Raw genomic sequence first — 17,618 nt, forward strand, 5'->3', positions numbered from 1 at the left:
ACAATATTATCTTGTTTGTTTATTTCTACTACATACTGAATCAATATCGGAGTATTTATCAAATATCAAGTCGCAACCTAAAGAATCAAAATTGAATTGAGTTGTGAGGTTCTGAACAATGTCCAGCCCTACGATGCATACCAAAAGTACAGAGAGAAAATACTATGGAAACCCCCTAGAGGCCAAGACCCTCAGCGAGTTGCAAAAATCTCTGACTAAAAAATACCCCCATAATTTTTTTTAAAAAATTGTTTGTTTATTATTATTATTTTTTATTTTTTTTACTGTGAACCACTTGGGTACTGATTAATGTGAAGCGCTAACGGTTTGATACACACTTCTCAAATTTTCTCTAATTATGTAACGTAACCTTTTTTTGGTCTCTCTGTGTTTTGCCTTTTTTAGCGATTACAATCTGTACAGTCACAGTAAAACTTTGATTCTATGAGAGAGAAAATACATTTCCATTGTCCTTTCTGACAGTATTGTAGTACTGGTCTTGTTGCTTTGGCTACATATTCTAAAATGAACAACACACAAAGACATTAAATGAAATATCAAGATATCGTCCCAAAAACATGCGTGGTAGGTTAATTGAAGACTTTAAATTGCCCGTAGGTGTGAATATGAGTGCGAATGGTTGTTTGTTTATATCTGCCCTGTGATTGGCTGGCGACCAGTTCAGGGTGTACCCCGCCTTTCGCTCGAAGATAGCTGGTATAGGCTCCATCACGCCCCACGGTCCTAGTGAGGACAAGCGGTACAGAAAATGGATGGCTGGATATTTAAAACTATGCTAAATAGCGCAAGAGTTGAACATAGCAGAACAAAACGAGACTGCAGTAAAGATCGGTCCATTATCATGTTTTCCTTATTGTATTTATGATTTAGAAGTGTACCATTTAGCGCAATCCTTCTCAAACTGTCCCTTTTTCAGTCTAATTTTATGTCAGTCTCTCTATGCCTTGCACAGTATATCATCTATAATTTTCCATTGTTCTTACTGTTGGTGTGTCTGTCTTCAGCCATTTTTTTGTGATAGCTTTTTTCCCTGCTGCGAGGAGGATTTTGGTTAGATTTTGGTCTCTTTTACATAGTCTCCTGTTTATAACCCAGATATAGTGGAGGAAATTATTTAATCCCTCACTGATTTAAAAAAAAAAATTTTTTTTTTTTTTTTTTTAAATAAAGTTTACCCACTGACAAAGACATGAACGGTCTATAATTTTAATGGTAGGTGTATTTTAACAGGCAGAGGCAGAATATCCATCCATTCATCCATTTTCTACCGCTTATCCGAGGTCGGGTCGCGGGAGCAGTAGCTTTAGCAGGGACGCCCCGGCTTCCTTCTCCCGATCCACTTCATCCATCTCTTCCGGGGGGATCCCGAGGCGTTCCCAGGCCAGCCGAAGGACGTAGCCTCTCCAGCGTGTCCTGGGTTGTCCCCGGGGTCTCCCCCCGGTGGGACGTGCCCGGAACACATCACCAGGGAGGCGTCCAGGCAGAGGCAGAATATCAAAAAGAAAATCTAGAAAATCACATAGAACACAAGATTGAAATTATTTCACTATTCATTGAGTAAGGTGACTATTTGACCCCCTATCTAAACATTACTTTTTGCTTGGGGGATGTTTCTTGTAGTTGATCACCAGATTTGCACACATCTTGGGAGGGATTTTGGAACTCTCCTCTCCAAATGCTTAAGGTTTCGAGGCTGTGCCTTGGCAACTGAAAGCTTCAGCTACTTCCACAGATTTTCTATGGGGTTTAGGTCTGTACACTGGCAAAGCCACTCCATGACCTTAATGTGCTCCTTCTTTAGCCACTCTTTCATTTCCTTGCTTGTGTGTTGTGTGTCATTGTTGTGCTGGAAGCCCCATCCACAGCCCATTTTAAGTTTTCGGGCTGAGAGGAGGAAGTTGCCACCCAGAATTTCACAGTACAAGGCTCCATCCGTGTTTCCCTCGATGCGGTGAAGTTGAAAGTCCCCATTGCAGAATAACACCCCAAAGCATAATGCTTCCACCTCTCCATGCTTGATAGTAGGTATGGTGTTTTTGGGGTCATACTCTGAATTCCTCCTCCTCCAAACACGGCGAGTCAAATTAATTCCAGAAAGCTCCATTTTTGTCTCATCTGACCACTTCACCTTCTCCCAATCATTCTCTGAATCATTTAGGTGTTCATTGGCAAACTTTGGATGGGTCTGTACATGAGCTCTCTTGAGCAAGGGAACCTTATAGGCACTGCAGGATTTTTAATCCATAATTTCGTAGTGTGTTACCAATGTTGGTGATTGTGGTCCCAGCTGTCTTGAGATAATTGACAAGTCCTACCGTGTAGTTCTGGACTGATGCCTAAACTTTCTCATGATCGTAGATACCGCACAAAGTGAAAACATGTGAGGAGCACCAGACCGCGGGAGATTGACGGTCATTTTATGTTCATTCCGTTTTCGAATTTTTGCACCAACAGTTGTCTCCTCACCCACCCTCTTGCCAATGGTAGCCCTTTCCAGTCTTGTACAGGTCTAGAATCTTGTTCCTGTTCTTTAGTCGTGCCCATGATGGAGAGGGCATATATGTATATATACGTGTGTGTGTGTGTGTATGTGTATGTCTTTATAAATGTATTTTGAACGGTTTTATTGAATTTAAATGCCAACATGTTTTGACTGTTTCTACAGAAACTAATTAGTCAAACGGCTACAGCTGATCATGCAGCTTCCCTACTGGAGAAGCGATTCAGCAACCCTGCTCCCAGAAAGGAAACCACTGTGCTGTTGGTGGATGAAGTAAGAATGTTTTTTTTTTTTTAATGATCTTTTATCATTTTGGGGGGTTCCCCGCAAATGTCTTAATATCAACCCAGATGTGTTTTTATCAATTATTATTATTTATTATTTTTTTATTTTAAAAAAAATTAAATAAAAATACCAGAAAAAAAGACAAATAATTTAAAAGAGAGAGTTTTAGACAAACATAGTTCTGGTCAGATGTTTACAAACACAAATCATGGAATGAATGCCATTTACAATATTAATAGATTTATCTTTCTTTTTCCAGGATGGAATGATTGGACAACTTATATGTTTTTAATGATTTTGAAAACAACAATTGGTTGCACAAGTATGAATTTATTTTGGATTTTCTCTGATCTGCACAGTGTCAGAATTGTATAGAGAGCATCAAATATATACAAGAACTCCCACAATTTTGCGTGTCCTGGGTCGTCTCAGGGAGCCTCCTCCCAGGTGGACATGCCAGGAACACCTCACCAGGGATACAGTCTAATCAGATGCCCAATCCACTTCATCTGGCTCCTCTTGATGCGGAGGAGTAGCAGTTCTATTCTGAGGCCCTCACGTATGACAGAGCCTCTCACTCTTACCTCTAAGGGAGAGCCCCAATACCCTGCGGTGGAGACTCATTTCGGCCTCTTGTATCTGTGATCGTCTTCTTCATCACGATGCACAGCTTGTGACCATAGGTGAGGGAGGGAGCGTAGATTGACTGGTAAATTGAGCACATTGCTTTTCATATCAGCTCCTTTTTCACCATGACAGACCGATGCAGAGTCTGCGTCACTGCAGACACTGCACCAATCCGCCTGTTTGAACCCCTGCTCCATTCACTCTTGAACAAGACCCCAATATACTTGAACTGCTCCACATGTGGCAGGATTTCATCTCAGACCTGGAGAGGACATGCCACCCTTTTCATGAGGACCATGGCCTCAGATTTGGAGGCGCTAATTCTTATCCCAACTGCTTCACATTCGGCTGTGCAAATTCAAAGATTGCGGTATGATGAAGCCAACAGAAACAACATCTGCGAAAAGCAGAGGTGTAATACTGAGTCAACCAAACTTGTTGCACAAAAAGGGTTTGGTTGATGCCTTGGGAAGGCCATTCCATATTTTTATGTTGGCCTGCTTTATCCATTCCAAAACCAGTTGTCATGTGTGATTGAGATTCTTTGTCCTTTTGGAAGAGCCAATTGTGTGGAAGAACCCTATCTCACTGGCCAAGAGACTAGTTGATGATCTGATGGTGACTCGAGTCTCCGTTGATTGCAGAGACATCCCCGTGACGTCTCCTGGAGATCAGCCGAGTCGCCAAGGAGTCGCGGTGAAATTAAACGTTTGATTTCATTGTAGACCTTTCATTGTCATCACCATTGTCATCACCAAAGTTTTTATGGACGTCACTACCTATGCCCACTTCAACCTCTGAAAATATTAGAACTATTGCCCCAATATCTTGGATTTTATGGACGTTAACGTGTTTTCTCCATTAGAGGACTGTCCTGCGGCTCAACACGCACACACAAACACATTGTATACATTATATATATATATATATATATATATATATATATATATATATATATATATATATATATATATATTTAATAAATATGTAGGCCTACATCAGTGACTTCCAGGTGAATTGGTTTTCACGTCTGGAGACGTCACCCAGACTTCTTTTTGGTGAGCGCGCGAGCAATATTTGGGTCTTCCGGGTCCCGGAGTACCCGTGACTGATCGGTCTTGCTTGTCTCTGCGTCGTGTCCCCCAGTGAGATATAGGGGTAGAATGTCAAATAGCTAGAGTGAAACATGTCTGAATATAAACTTTTGCCCACAACTGTCGATGCAATTAAATGTTCGGCCTCAATGAAGTTTAACACATGTCATTTTTATCTGTAGTTGGACCTCTTATGGACCAGAAAGCAAAACGTGATGTATAACCTTTTTGACTGGCCAACGCGTCGGCATTCTCGCCTGGTGGTTCTGACCATCGCAAACACTATGGACCTGCCAGAGAGGATCATGATAAACAGAGTGTCCAGCAGACTGGTGAGCAGTACAGCCCAAAGTACAGACTGAGTTGAAAAAGTAACTATAATCCTAAAGCTAATTTGCTGAGCTCCTGTATGACAGTTGTTTGAAATTGTTGTGATTGGGTGAATGAGGTGACAAAAGCGCCTTGAGAACCTTGAATACCTTGTTATAATAAGCACATATACAAGTGAATTCCATTTTGTAAAATGTCCGTAATTGTGTTGAAAATTATATGTAGTGTTGCTGTGTGTGGTGAGTGACTTCAAACTTAAGGTATAGTAATGTTTCATATACAGTGGTACCTCGAGTTACGAACAGAATTGGTTGTTGAACAGGATTTGTAAATTGAAGTTTGTAAATCGACAATTTTCTCATAAATAATGTCAACATGGTTTCAGGCTTGACAAAATTCCCTATTTTAGTGAAAGGGTTAATCCTAACCAAACTTTGTATACAATATAAAGCTATACACTACTGGATATCAAACATGACGAGGGGTAATTGATCAAAAATGTCTTTAAGAACCAATTTAACAACAATACAAGACTGCTTTCTGGGTTCCCTCTCTCTTCCCCTCCTCTTTGGACTGGGACCAAACGGAGACTCACTTAGTCCTCAATGCACCAAGAACCTATCCAGTGAGACCTGTTTCTTTTGAAGCTTTAAAGTTCGTCTGTCGTGACCCATTATGTTCCCATTAAAATGAGTGAGGGTCCTACTGGCCGCTGTCTGGGCTTTTTCCACCAACCAAACATTTCCTTAATTTTTACTGAAGGGATATCAACGACGGTGTCTCTCTGACGAAAGCTCCTCCGCAGCCGCTTTCTGTTCTTCCTCGTGAAGACACAGAAGCTCATCTGTTGTCAACTTGGCGTTGTGCTCCTCGACCAAACTCCTCCACGTCATGCTTGTCCACGTCCAACCCAATTGTGTTGCCGGGGACCCAGGCTCCTCGACAACTGATTCAGGAGTGGGTTTCCCTCAATGTCCCTTTCAGCCATAGATGCAGGCCACAGCTTCCTCCACACAGTGTTGAGTCTGATGTGATATCAAAACATCTCCGAAATACCGCTTTTGTGTATAGCGATGACAAGCTGATCCATTGGTTGAATGAGAGGAGTGTTGTTGGGTGGCAGGAACGTTATGGTAATGAGAAACTCCAACAAAGCCTACTCCACGCCTGGGGGATTGTCCATGAGTAACACAGCTTTGAGCGAAAATCCTTCATCCAACACATATTTTTGACTGTAGGGCCAAAGACACAGTTTACCCACTCACAAAATATTTTCCCCGTTATCCATGCCAAAGGTTTTAGTGCATGCTGGAAAAGCAACCAGAAAATATAAACTGATACAAGTTAGACCTAGTTGAGCCTGCTGGAGTTGCTGGCACCAATGGATCCGCAGATGTGTCACAGTTCGAGGACCTTCAGATGTAGGTGTATGAAGATATCAAGAATCAGAATCAGCTTTATTGGCCAAGTATGCTACAAGACACACAAGGAATTTGCCTCCGGTAGTTGGAGTCACTCAAGTATGACAATCAACAGCCACTATGACAAAATATACTTTTAGGATATAAAAAACACATGTGGCAATGCTGATGTAATGGCATTGTGCAAATGAGTCCTCAGGCAATTTAGAGCAATTTAAAGTGACTTAACAGTGCAATGATCTGGTCATCAACCAGATGACAGTGCAATGATCTGATAATCAACAACAGTGTGCAAATAGTGCAGCGTGATAAAACAGTGAGTGCAGGAATAATGTAGAAGTCTTGCAACAGAGATTTACAAAATTGGCAGCATGTTAGAATGAAATTGTAATTGTAGGATTTTGCATGCCTTTGTCTTAGTTCTGGTAGCGTGCAAGTCCTCAAGAGTAGGAAGGTGGGTACCGAGATGTTGTTCGGCAGTCTTGACTTCACGTTGCAGTCTGATTTTGTCATGGTGGCAGCATCAAACCAGACTATGATTGATAAATACAGAACCGATTCAATGACTGCTGTGAAAAACTCCCTCGAGCTCCTGTGGCAGGCTGCGCTTCCTCACAAGCCGCAAGAAGTACGTCCACTGCAGGGCCTTTTTGAGGATGGAGTTGATGTTGGTCTCCCACCAATTCCCAGGACCTTGGTTGACACAGGGCAGATGGACAGTGTGAGGGGCAGCTGCGGCGAAGGATGTTTCCTGAAGTCCACGATCATACCTACTGTCTTTTGAGTGTGTTCAGCTTCTGGTTGATTTGGCCACACCAAAGCTCCAGCCCGCTCTACTTCCTGTTGATACGCAGACTCGTCATCTTTTTTGATGAGGCAGATGACTGTGGCGTCGTCTGCAAACCTCAGGAGTTTGACAGCCTGAAGACATTTGGGTTTCAGATCAAAAGATGAATATGAGACAAAAGTTCAGAATTCCAGGTTTTATTTCATAGTATTTACTTCTATGTGTGTTAAACGACTCGGGACAGAGCACCCACTTTTCAAGTGAGCAAAAGTATTGGAACAGACACTATTAAATTGAAGTCATTTGTTGTGTTGGCAGTTTGTTTTGGGTCATTGTTTTGTTGCATGATGAAGCTTCTCCCGATTAGTTTGGGTGCATTTCTCTCTAAATTGCCAGACAAAATGGTTTTATAGACGAATGAATTCATTCCACTGCTACCATCATGAGTTACATCATCATTAAAGACTCGTGAGCCTGTTCCAGAAGCAGCCTTGCAAGCCCAAGCCATGGCATTAGCTCCACCATGCTTCACAGATGAGCTTGTGTGGTTTGGATCATAAGCAGATCCTTTCTTTCTCCATACTTTGGCCTTCCCATCAGTTTGGTAGAGGTTAAGCTTGGGCTCATCAGTCCATAAAACTTTGTTCCGAAACTTTTTTGGCTCATCTCTGTACTTCTTTGCAAAATTCAATCTGGCCTTCCGTGTGGTTTGCATCTTGTGGTATAGCCTGTATATTTCTTCTCTCAAAGTCTTCTTCGAACTGTGGCTTGTGATACCTTCACCCTTGCCCTGTGAGGGTTGGCAGTGATGTCACTGACTGTTGTCTTTGGGTGTTTTTTCACAGCTCTCACAATGTTTCTGTCATTAACTTCTGTTTGGTGTCTGTTGCACCATACGTCAGTCGTTTCTTTCTTTTTCAGGACAAATTGTTGTATTGGCTACGCCCAATGCTTGTGCAATAGCTCTGATTGATATTCCCTATTCTCTCAGCTTCAAAATGGTTTCCTTTTCTCCCATAGACGGCTCTCTGGTCTAAATGTTTGCTTCACAGCAAATGCAGTTTTCACAGGTGAAACCCAAAGCCAAAAACAAGCATCTAATGTTTAAGTAGTCAATCTAAAATGCATCACCTGAGCAACTAGAAGTACCCTGTCAGTCACGTTCCAATACTTTTGATCACTTGAAAAGTGATCGCTTCAAGCAAAAGGTGTTCTATACTGAGTTATTATTTAACACATCTACATGTAATTTTTTTTTTGTCTCATATCTTTTGATTTGAAACCCAAATGTCTTCAGGATACAACAAAAATATAAAAAATACTTTTGGAGGGAACTGTATATGAATTTCAAGTCACTCGTTTCGAGTTGGAAATCTGCATCATTTTACAACCCCAATTCTAATGAAGTTGGCACGTTGTGTTAAACAAAACAATACAATGATTTGGAAATCATGGTCAACCTATTGACCATGATTGAATACTCTACAAAGATAAGATAGTCAATGTTCAAACTGCTTTTAGCAACTAATCATTAACTTGGGATTTTATGGCTGCAATACGTTCCAAAAAAGCTGGGACAGGTGGCAAAAAGTTAACAGGTGAGAAAGTTGAGGAATGCTCATCAAACACCTGTTTGGAACATCCCACAGGTGAACAGGCTAATTGGGAACAGGTGGGTGCCATGATTTGGTATAAAAGGAGCTTCCCTGAATTGCTCAGTCATTCACAAGCAAAGATGGGGCGAGTGTGTGAGGAAAATAGTCAAACAGTTTAAGGACAATGTTCCTCATCGTACAATTTAGGGATTTCATCATCTACGGTCCATAATATCATCAAAAGGTTCAGAGAATCTGTAGAAATCACTGCACATAAGCGGCAAGGCCGAAAACCAACATTGAATGCCTGTGACCTTCGATCCCCCAGGTGGCACTGCATCAAAACACGACATCTATGTGGAAAGGATATCACCACATGGGCTCAGGAACACTTCAGAAAACCAATGTCAGTAAATACAGTTCGGCGCGACATCCGTAAGTGCAACTTGAAACTCTACTATGCAAAGCAAAAGCCATTTATCAACAACACCCAGAAACGTAGCCGGCTTCTCTGGGCCCAAGCTCATCTAAGATGGACTGACGCAAAGTGGAAAAGTGTTCTGTGGTCCGACGAGTCCTCATTTCAAATTGTTTTTGGAAATTGTGGATGTCGTGTCCTCCGGGCCAAAGAGGAAAAGAACCATCCGTTATGGATGCAAAGTTCAGAAGCCAGCATCTGTGATGGTATGGAATCGTGTTAGTGCCAATGGCATGGGTAACTTACACATCTGTGAAGGCACCATTAATGCTGAAATGTAAATACAGGTTTTGGAGAAACATATGCTGCCTTCCAAGGAACGTCTTTTTCATGGACGCCCCTGCTTATTTCAGCAAGACAATGCCAAACCACATTCTGCACGTGTTACAACAGCGTGGCTTCATAGTAAAAGAGTGCGCGTACTAGACTGGCTTGCCTGCAGTCCAGACCTGTCTCCCATTTGAAAATGTGTGGTGCATTACGAAGCGTAAAATGCGCCAACGGAGACCCCGGACAGTTGAATAGCTGAAGCTGTACATCAAGCAAGAATGGGAAAGAATTCCACCTACAAAGCTTCAACAATTATTGTCCTCAGTTCCCAAATGTTTATTGAAGGTTGTTAAAAGAAAAGGTGATGTAACACAGTGGTAAACATGACCCTGTCCCATCTTTTTTGGAATGTGTTGCAGCCATAAAATTCTAAGTTAAAGATTATTTGCTAAAAACAATCAAGTTTGAACATTAAACATCTTGTCTTTGTTGTGTATTCAATTAATATAGGTTGAACATGATTTGCAAATCATTGTATTCTGTTTTTATTTAACAACGTCCCAACTTCATTGGATTTGGGGTTGTAGAATACTTTTTCCCTGCGTCATTTCACATAATTACACACAACTTAATTTCTGATCTTATTTGTTCTACTTTATTTGCATGTATGGATTACTTGGGTTGTTCCCAACATCTGGTGAAATTTTCATGTCAATAGCCCCTATGGAAATGTATTTAATGAGAAAAATGGTGGCGTGTTAAATACTTATTTCAGCCGCTGTAACATTGCTTTAGTTGTCACTCATGGTGCCTGCTTGATGGTCGGGCACTGCAAAGGCATGTGTCCAAGTGTGAGGGAGAGAGAGAATTGGAAGTGCAATTTGAAAGTTCCGGATCAAAGGTTAATCATTGAACAAGCTGCTATTTTAAACATATGAAGAGAGAGGCACATCAGCCATTTTTGCAACTAAAGCTAAATTACATTTCGCACCCCCAAAAATTGTATTCAAAATTGTTTTGGGGGATTTTCTTTTTGTTCCAGGGTTTAGCCCGGATGTCATTCCAGCCTTATGGATTCAAGCAGTTGCAACAGATCATCATGTCCCGGTTAAACAAAGTCAAGGCCTTTGAGGAAGATGCTTTGCAGCTGGTGTCCAGGAAGGTGATGACCAGCACTCAATATCCTACTTCAAAATAAGCCCCGTTTCTACCAACCAGCCCAGGACTTTGTGTTCCTGGGAGCTAAAGGTTCCTGTGACACATGTGGTTCACATTTCCACCATACCCATTTGTTCACGGTAGCTTAACCAAATGAGACTGACGTACTGTGTTGCTCATTATTGACACCTACTGGATCTAAATAAATAAATATATATATATATATTAAGGATGCACTGATACAAAACTCACAGTTCTGTTCGATACTCGGTTCAATATTTTTTTGATACAAAGAGACATTTTCTTGCCTTTTGTAACGTATTTTATTATTATTATATTATTATAACTAATTGAACTTACCATCATTTAAAAATAAAAGTCGCTCAATATCAAACCTATGTACTAAAAGCCAATGTGTGTGGAATTGCATTGTTAATATAGTTATTTGGGACTGTTTCATCACGTCGAATGGTTTATATGTGCCTGTTTTAAGCTTGTAGCGTTTTATTTTGAAGGCTATGCACCGGAACTCAGCATTTTCACACGAAAAGTAACTTCACACGGCAGTGGTGATTTTCTTTTTTAATTTTTTTTTTTTTTTTTAAATGGATGGAACCAGGAAGGTTAGTGTTTGTGATACTGTGAGACGTTTGTGTATTTTGGCCCAATTCTTTTTTATGTAAAGATGCTACGGTGAAGTTTTAGCTCAACGTTAAGCTTTTTTCTGTCATTGGCGCTTGAAGAAAAAAATAAATGCTAAAAACCACCAGCAAAAGTACAATCAACAGTTTACCTTGTTTGCTGTCACAATCTTGGCATAGACGTATTTTATTATTTCACTTACCCAGTTGACTGAGAGTTGACTTAACTGAATCTCCGCGCGATGTCGGCTGAGGCTCGGAGCGCATCGTACGCTACACATCGTGAAAGACTCCTTTGCACAATATAATCTTATTCTAAGTGTTGCACTGAGGCGACTGGTCATTCATTTTAACAAAGTTAAGATACTTCGCCGCGGTTGAGCACAAGCACGTCTTCGTGCATATTCTTCTTCGCCGCTTCTTCTCCGGGATCGGCGGACTGTAAGCATCGAAACTGGGAACCAAATTTTCAGGAGAACCAGAACGTTAGTCCCGGTTCCAATCGGTTCTCGATACCCAACCCGGGTCTGCAGCAGGATAACAGGATCCATAACACACTAGCAAGTCAACTTCTTCAATGACTTAAAAAAACAAAAGGAAGCTCCAAAAAAAAAAGTCAATGTCCAGACTTGAATTGGATTGAAATGCAGTGGCATGACCTCAAAAAGGCCATTCATGCTTGAAAACCCTCAATTTTTGCTGAATTCAAACAATTCTGCCAGGCAGGGTGGGCCAACACATCACAGAGATGTGAAACACTCATTTCCAGTTATGGAAAACACTTGATTTTAGTTGTTGCTGGTGAGGATGGCCCAATAAGTTGTTAGGGTTTTCTATAAAATCCATTCCTTTTTTTACACATGGCAAAGTTAACTTAATAAATGAAATCACCATGTAAAAACAGCATTTTAAGTTCACTTGGTTATATTTGTCTATTTACATTTGTTTGATGATCATAAATATTAAAGCGTGGAAACTATCCAAAAATCTAAGAATTTGAGAAGGGGGCCAATACATTTGTAAGGCACTATATATTAGTGGTTTAACCATTCAATCATATTGATGCAGGGATCTCGTTAGATGTGCATTCTACGTCTGAGACGCACAAAAATGAGCAGGGACGCATAAAACATGAGCATTCTGCGTCCATCAACGCACAGAGGCAGGGAAACTATGCATAATTATACGATTTTGAGAAGGGGGCCATTACTTTTTTACAGCACTGTATTCATGAAGATGAATGTAGGACTGGCGGCACGGTGGCCGACTGGTTAAGGCGTCAGCCTCACAGTTCTGGGGACCAGTTTTCAATCCCCGGCCCCGCCTGTGTGGAGTTTGCATGTTCTCCCCGTGCCTGCGTGGGTTTTCTCCGGGCACTCCGGTTTCCTCCCACATCCCAAAAACATGCATGAATTGGAGACTCTAAATTGCCCGTCGGTGTGAATATGAGTGCGAATGTTTCTTTGTATGTGTCCTGCGATTGGCTGGCAACCAGTTCAGGGTGTACCCCGCCTCCTGCCCGATGACAGGTGGGATAGTCTCCAGCACGTCCGCGACCCGGCTCAGAAAATGGATGGATGAATGGATGGATGGATGTATTGGGTATCTGTAAATGTTTGCATTATCAGTTTAAAAAAAAAAAAAAAAAGAACACATTGTACAATGCAAATGTTTATTTGTGCATTGACAAACATACAAAACCCAGACAGAAAGCCGGAACCTTCTGTACCCTAATAGTTTTTTTAATGGTACAAACACACGGGGGACCCAAACTACCAGGATAGATAGAGAAGTTCCTGTAAGGGGCGATTTTAGTTCAATCTCAAATACTTAAGTGGTATTATTCTCCTCAGGTGGCTGCTCTGTCAGGTGACGCTCGTCGGTGTTTGGATATCTGTCGCAGAGCCACTGAGCTCTGCGAACACTCTGCTGCCAACACTTCCATCACGAGATTGGTGGGGATGAGTCATGTGATGGATGCACTCGATGAGATGTTTTCCTCCTCCTACATCACTGCCATCAAGTAAGATCCTCACAGTAATAATTAATCGCTTTGATATCGAAAGATGCCATTGCGTGTGCTTTCAGGTCTGCTTCAGTGCAGGAACAGCTCTTCCTTCGCGCTGTCATTGCAGAGTTTCGGCGGTTGGGTTTGGAGGAAGCAACCTTCCAGCAGGTAAACAACAATCACTATCTGTTGTGTTCTCCCCTTATCATTTGATGCAACAGATGAGAGAATATAAAACAACAAAAAGGTTTGCACACAGTTTGCTTTTTGAGTCTTTTATTTTTTTTTTTTTTTATCTTTATTGATCCAGGTGAGGCAATTGAGAACAGATTTTCATTTGCCTGCCAGCAGACAGCAGAGTAAAGCAAAGCAAAATAAAAGCAGTTACAATTATAAAAAAATCTTTATTTTGTTTGTTTGGGTTTTAGTTTTTTGGGGGTGTATCTGGTTTTTTTTTTCACTTTGGTTACCAGTGGGTAGTGGGTAGAATCCAATACATGAAAAAAAACATCTTTGTTTTGTCATACGAGTGTCCACAACAGGCCCCTCTGACAGCTACTTCTGTTTGACCAACCATTCGCACTCACATTCTCACCTACGAGCAATTTAGAGTTGTCAATTAACCTACCGTGCATGTTTTTTGGGATGTGGGAGGAAACCGGAGTGCCCGGAGAAAAGGCGGGGCCGGGGTTTGAACCCGGGTCCTCAGAACTGTGAGGCAGACGCTCTAACCAGTCGTACACCGTGCCGCCCATTTTATCAGCAATACATTTTAATTGAATGTGACCTTAGTAAGTATATAAGCTGTATGGAAAATGGCTGAATTTTTCAAGTCATTCCCCCCCCCCCCCCCTTTTTTTTTTTTTTTTTGGTCACTTGGGTTTTTGTTGATTTTATTTAACAGAAATATACATAAAAAAACAACAATGAGCAATACAAAATAGAAACAAAAATTCTGGGTCTCCGCAGTCAATCTATTGTTTTTGTCCACATATATTAAATGTTTCCCCACTTTTTGTTCAATTGTGTCTCGCAGTCTCAGTCTGTGTTAATCAGAACCATCTTTATTTGCCAAGTATGTCAGAAACACACAAGGAATGCGTCTCTGGTAGTTGGAGCCGCTCTAAACTTGACAACAGATAGTCAATTGACAGTGAATAGTTTTGAGACATAAAAACACAGTCACTGAGCCAAAAGAGGTTACTAGGAATGTGGTAATGCCGATACCATTTTATAAAATTTTTCTTTGGACAATTCTGCAAATGATGCTGAGTCCTACAGGAATTTAGAGCAGTTTGAAATGACTAACATAACAACAGTCCTGACAGACTGTAATTCCCAGCTGAGCAAGAGAAGCTGGGAGGAGAGGAGTTCGGGGATGATGGTGTTGAACGCAGAGCTGAAGTCCACAAACAGGATCCTCGCGGTAGGTCCCTGCGCTGTCGAGGTGTTCTAGGATGACGTGCAGTCCCATGTTGACTGTGTCATCCACAGACCTGTTTGCTCAGTAGGCAAACTGCAGGGGGTCCAGCAGGGGCCCTGTGACGCTCTTGAGATGGTCCAGCACAAGGCGTTCTAAGGACTTTGTGACCACAGATGTCAGGGTGACAGGCCTGTAGTCATTCAGACTCGAGATTGGAGGTTTCTTGGGGACTGGGATGGTGGAGCGTTTGAAACAGGATGGTACCTCGCACAGTTCCGGAGATTTAAGATCTGTGTGAATACTGAGGCACAGACTTTGAGGCAGGATGGGGACACAAGGTCTGGGCCTGCCACTTTGTTGATCTTTTGTTGTTTGAAGATACGTCTCGTGGATGGTCAAAGCAGAAGGGGGGGGTGAGAGGTGTGATGGTGGTTGGTGTTGCGGCTGGGTGGGTGTGGGGTGCGAAAGTGTCCTTTCAAATCTGCAGTAGGCGTTGAAGTTGTCAGCGAGTACTTTATTGTTCTCAGCTTGGGGGGATGGTCGCTTCTAATTGGTGAGAGATTGGAATCCATGCCAGAGTGATTTAGAGTCGTTAGCGAACTGTTTTTCTAGCTTTTACTGCATAATTTCTCTTTGCCATGTTAATTTCTTTAGTCAGCTGGTACGATTATACGGGGCTCTATCCCCACTTCGATAGGCGTCCTCTTTATCCTGGCGAGGTTGCTTAAGTTCGGCAGTGAACCAAGGATTCTTGTTATTTAACATGCGAAATGACTTTGTTGGTACATACACCTCTTCACAGAAACGGATATAGGATGTAACTGTGTCCGTATATTCTTCCAGGCTGCCAGTTGAAGTTTCAAAGACACGCCAGTCTGTGCAGTCTAAACAGCTTTGAAGTTCTATCTTTGCTTTATTAGTCCACTTCTTCACTGTTTTCACCATAGGTTTCGCACGTTTAATTTTTTTCCCTGTATGTTGGCATTAAGTGAATTAAGCAGTGATCAGACGAGCCCAGAGCAGCACGGGGGATAGCACGCTATGCATTATTTAGCGTGGTATAGGAGTGGTCTACGTTACTTTCCCTGGTTGGACAGTCGATGTGCTGCTTGTATTTAGAGAGGTCGTGGTTGAGTTTAGCTTTGTTAAAGTCCCCAATGCAATGCATCCGACAGACCTACTTAGCAACCAACTTCATAATGCTAAACAACAACTAATTTGAAAAAAAGAACGCAGTTCCTACGACAACAGCTAAGGTACACTGATTTAGAGCACAATAATCAGGAAAATTTCTCGGAAACCTACTTCGACGTAACTAAGAAAAAAACACTCATTACATCTGTCCAAGATTCAAATGGCAAATTTACTCAATCGCCACAGGTTATTGATATAGTTTACAACCACTACAGTAGCTTATATTCATCCCATAATAAGCCGGAAAAAAATGACATTGTCATTTTTTTCAATAACCTAAACATCCCTCAATTAATTTCTAGGCTTTACACGATCAGGATTTTTGGGGCCTGTAACCGATCAGAGTTTAAAAAACCGACAACCGATCACCGATCCGATCACAAGATGGAACATTGTCTATTTAAATGACTTGTGCATTTACTGTATATACATACTTATGTACTTAATTGCTCAAAAAGTATATTGACAATAAATAATGTATCTTTGTTCATCCATGTATGCCAGTGAGGCAAAGTGACAGACAGAACAAATGAATGGTTTTCTATGAGATGGCAGGAAGGAAATGCAGCAATTAATGTATCCACTTTTGGTGACATTTTTGTTTGTTGGTGTGCCGTGAGATTTTTCAATTGCGAAATATGTTCCTTGGCTCCATAAAGGTTGGAAATCACTGCTCTAGTCAGATCGTGGATTCTAATCAGTCAGGTCAAACCAACATTACAACTTGACAGAAATAATGACTTACAACCGTGAGTGCTAGCACTAGCTTGCTAGGCTACATAATGTTTTGTTGCCTGCTTGCGAACGGTATCGTATTCAAGGTACGTGAACATACCTCAAGCAAGCCTTAAACGAATGTTCTCTCCCGAGCACCGGTGACCACCAGCACACGTTTTGCCCCATTTTGTTCTTATAAACACACGGCGCGATCCATTATTGTTGTCGTCGCCATGGTAACGAGTAGGCTTTACACGGTCAGGATTTTTGGGGCTAACTGCATTAGCTGTCAATGAATTAACAGTTGCAACGCTTCTGTGTACCCTCCAGGTATTTCTACAGCACCAGGCTCTGTGTCGGGTGGAGGGTCTGCAGTCGATCGGCGTATCGGAGGTTCTTGCGGTCTGTCAGCGCCTGGGAGCCTGCAGGTTGTTACTGCTCGAGACGAGTCGCTTCGGTATCCTGCAGCGCGTCCGCCTTAATGTTAGCCAAGACGACATTCTCTATGCCCTGAAGTCTGACTGAAGAAGTGATTCTCTTTATTTTTTTTATATTTTGTCAGATGAAGTTGAGCTTTTTAATCGTCACATCTTGCCTTTGCCCAACATGAGCGAGGCTGTATTCTTGCATCAACAAAAAATTGTTGTAGTTTGCCCACAGATATGTTTTTACTGTGTAATTGCAAGGTTGTATTTTCCTCCTGTTTGTTACAATGTGATTTATCCTTACTGGTTTGTCTTTTCGTTGAATGAAACGTTTCTTAATAAAGTTTACATGTGTTTACCGCGGTAGAAATCGTTATTAGTAAAGATAGCAAAATCCAAAAGTGTCACTGACATTTACAGTATGTGCAAAGCCCAAGTCAAGTCGGGATGTTGTGTAAAATGTAAATAAAAACAGAATACAATGATTTGCAAATCCTTCTCAACCTATATTCAATTGAATACACTACAAAGAAAAGCTATTTAATGTTGAAACTGACTCCCCCCCCCCCAATATTCACTCATACTGAATTTGACACCCATAGCATGTTACAAAAAAGCCGGGGCATGTTTACCACTCTGTCACA

The 17,618-nt window shown here is 41.5% G+C and overlaps 1 protein-coding gene across 1 annotated transcript in view; it reads left to right on the forward strand.

Moving 5' to 3' along the window:
* The window catches only part of orc1 (origin recognition complex, subunit 1), a 51,494-nt gene extending 34,162 nt beyond the window's left edge, over window positions 1-17,332 (forward strand). Inside the window, 6 exon segments of the mRNA XM_061684290.1 lie at window positions 2,687-2,794; window positions 4,710-4,859; window positions 10,451-10,570; window positions 13,061-13,230; window positions 13,296-13,383; window positions 16,880-17,332. Coding sequence (XP_061540274.1) covers window positions 2,687-2,794; window positions 4,710-4,859; window positions 10,451-10,570; window positions 13,061-13,230; window positions 13,296-13,383; window positions 16,880-17,074 — 831 coding nt within the window. The 3' untranslated portion in view covers window positions 17,075-17,332.
* The last annotated feature ends 286 nt before the right edge of the window (window positions 17,333-17,618 follow it).

This window comes from Phycodurus eques, chromosome 8 (assembly GCF_024500275.1).
Source record: "Phycodurus eques isolate BA_2022a chromosome 8, UOR_Pequ_1.1, whole genome shotgun sequence".
Lineage (NCBI taxonomy): Eukaryota > Metazoa > Chordata > Actinopteri > Syngnathiformes > Syngnathidae > Phycodurus > Phycodurus eques.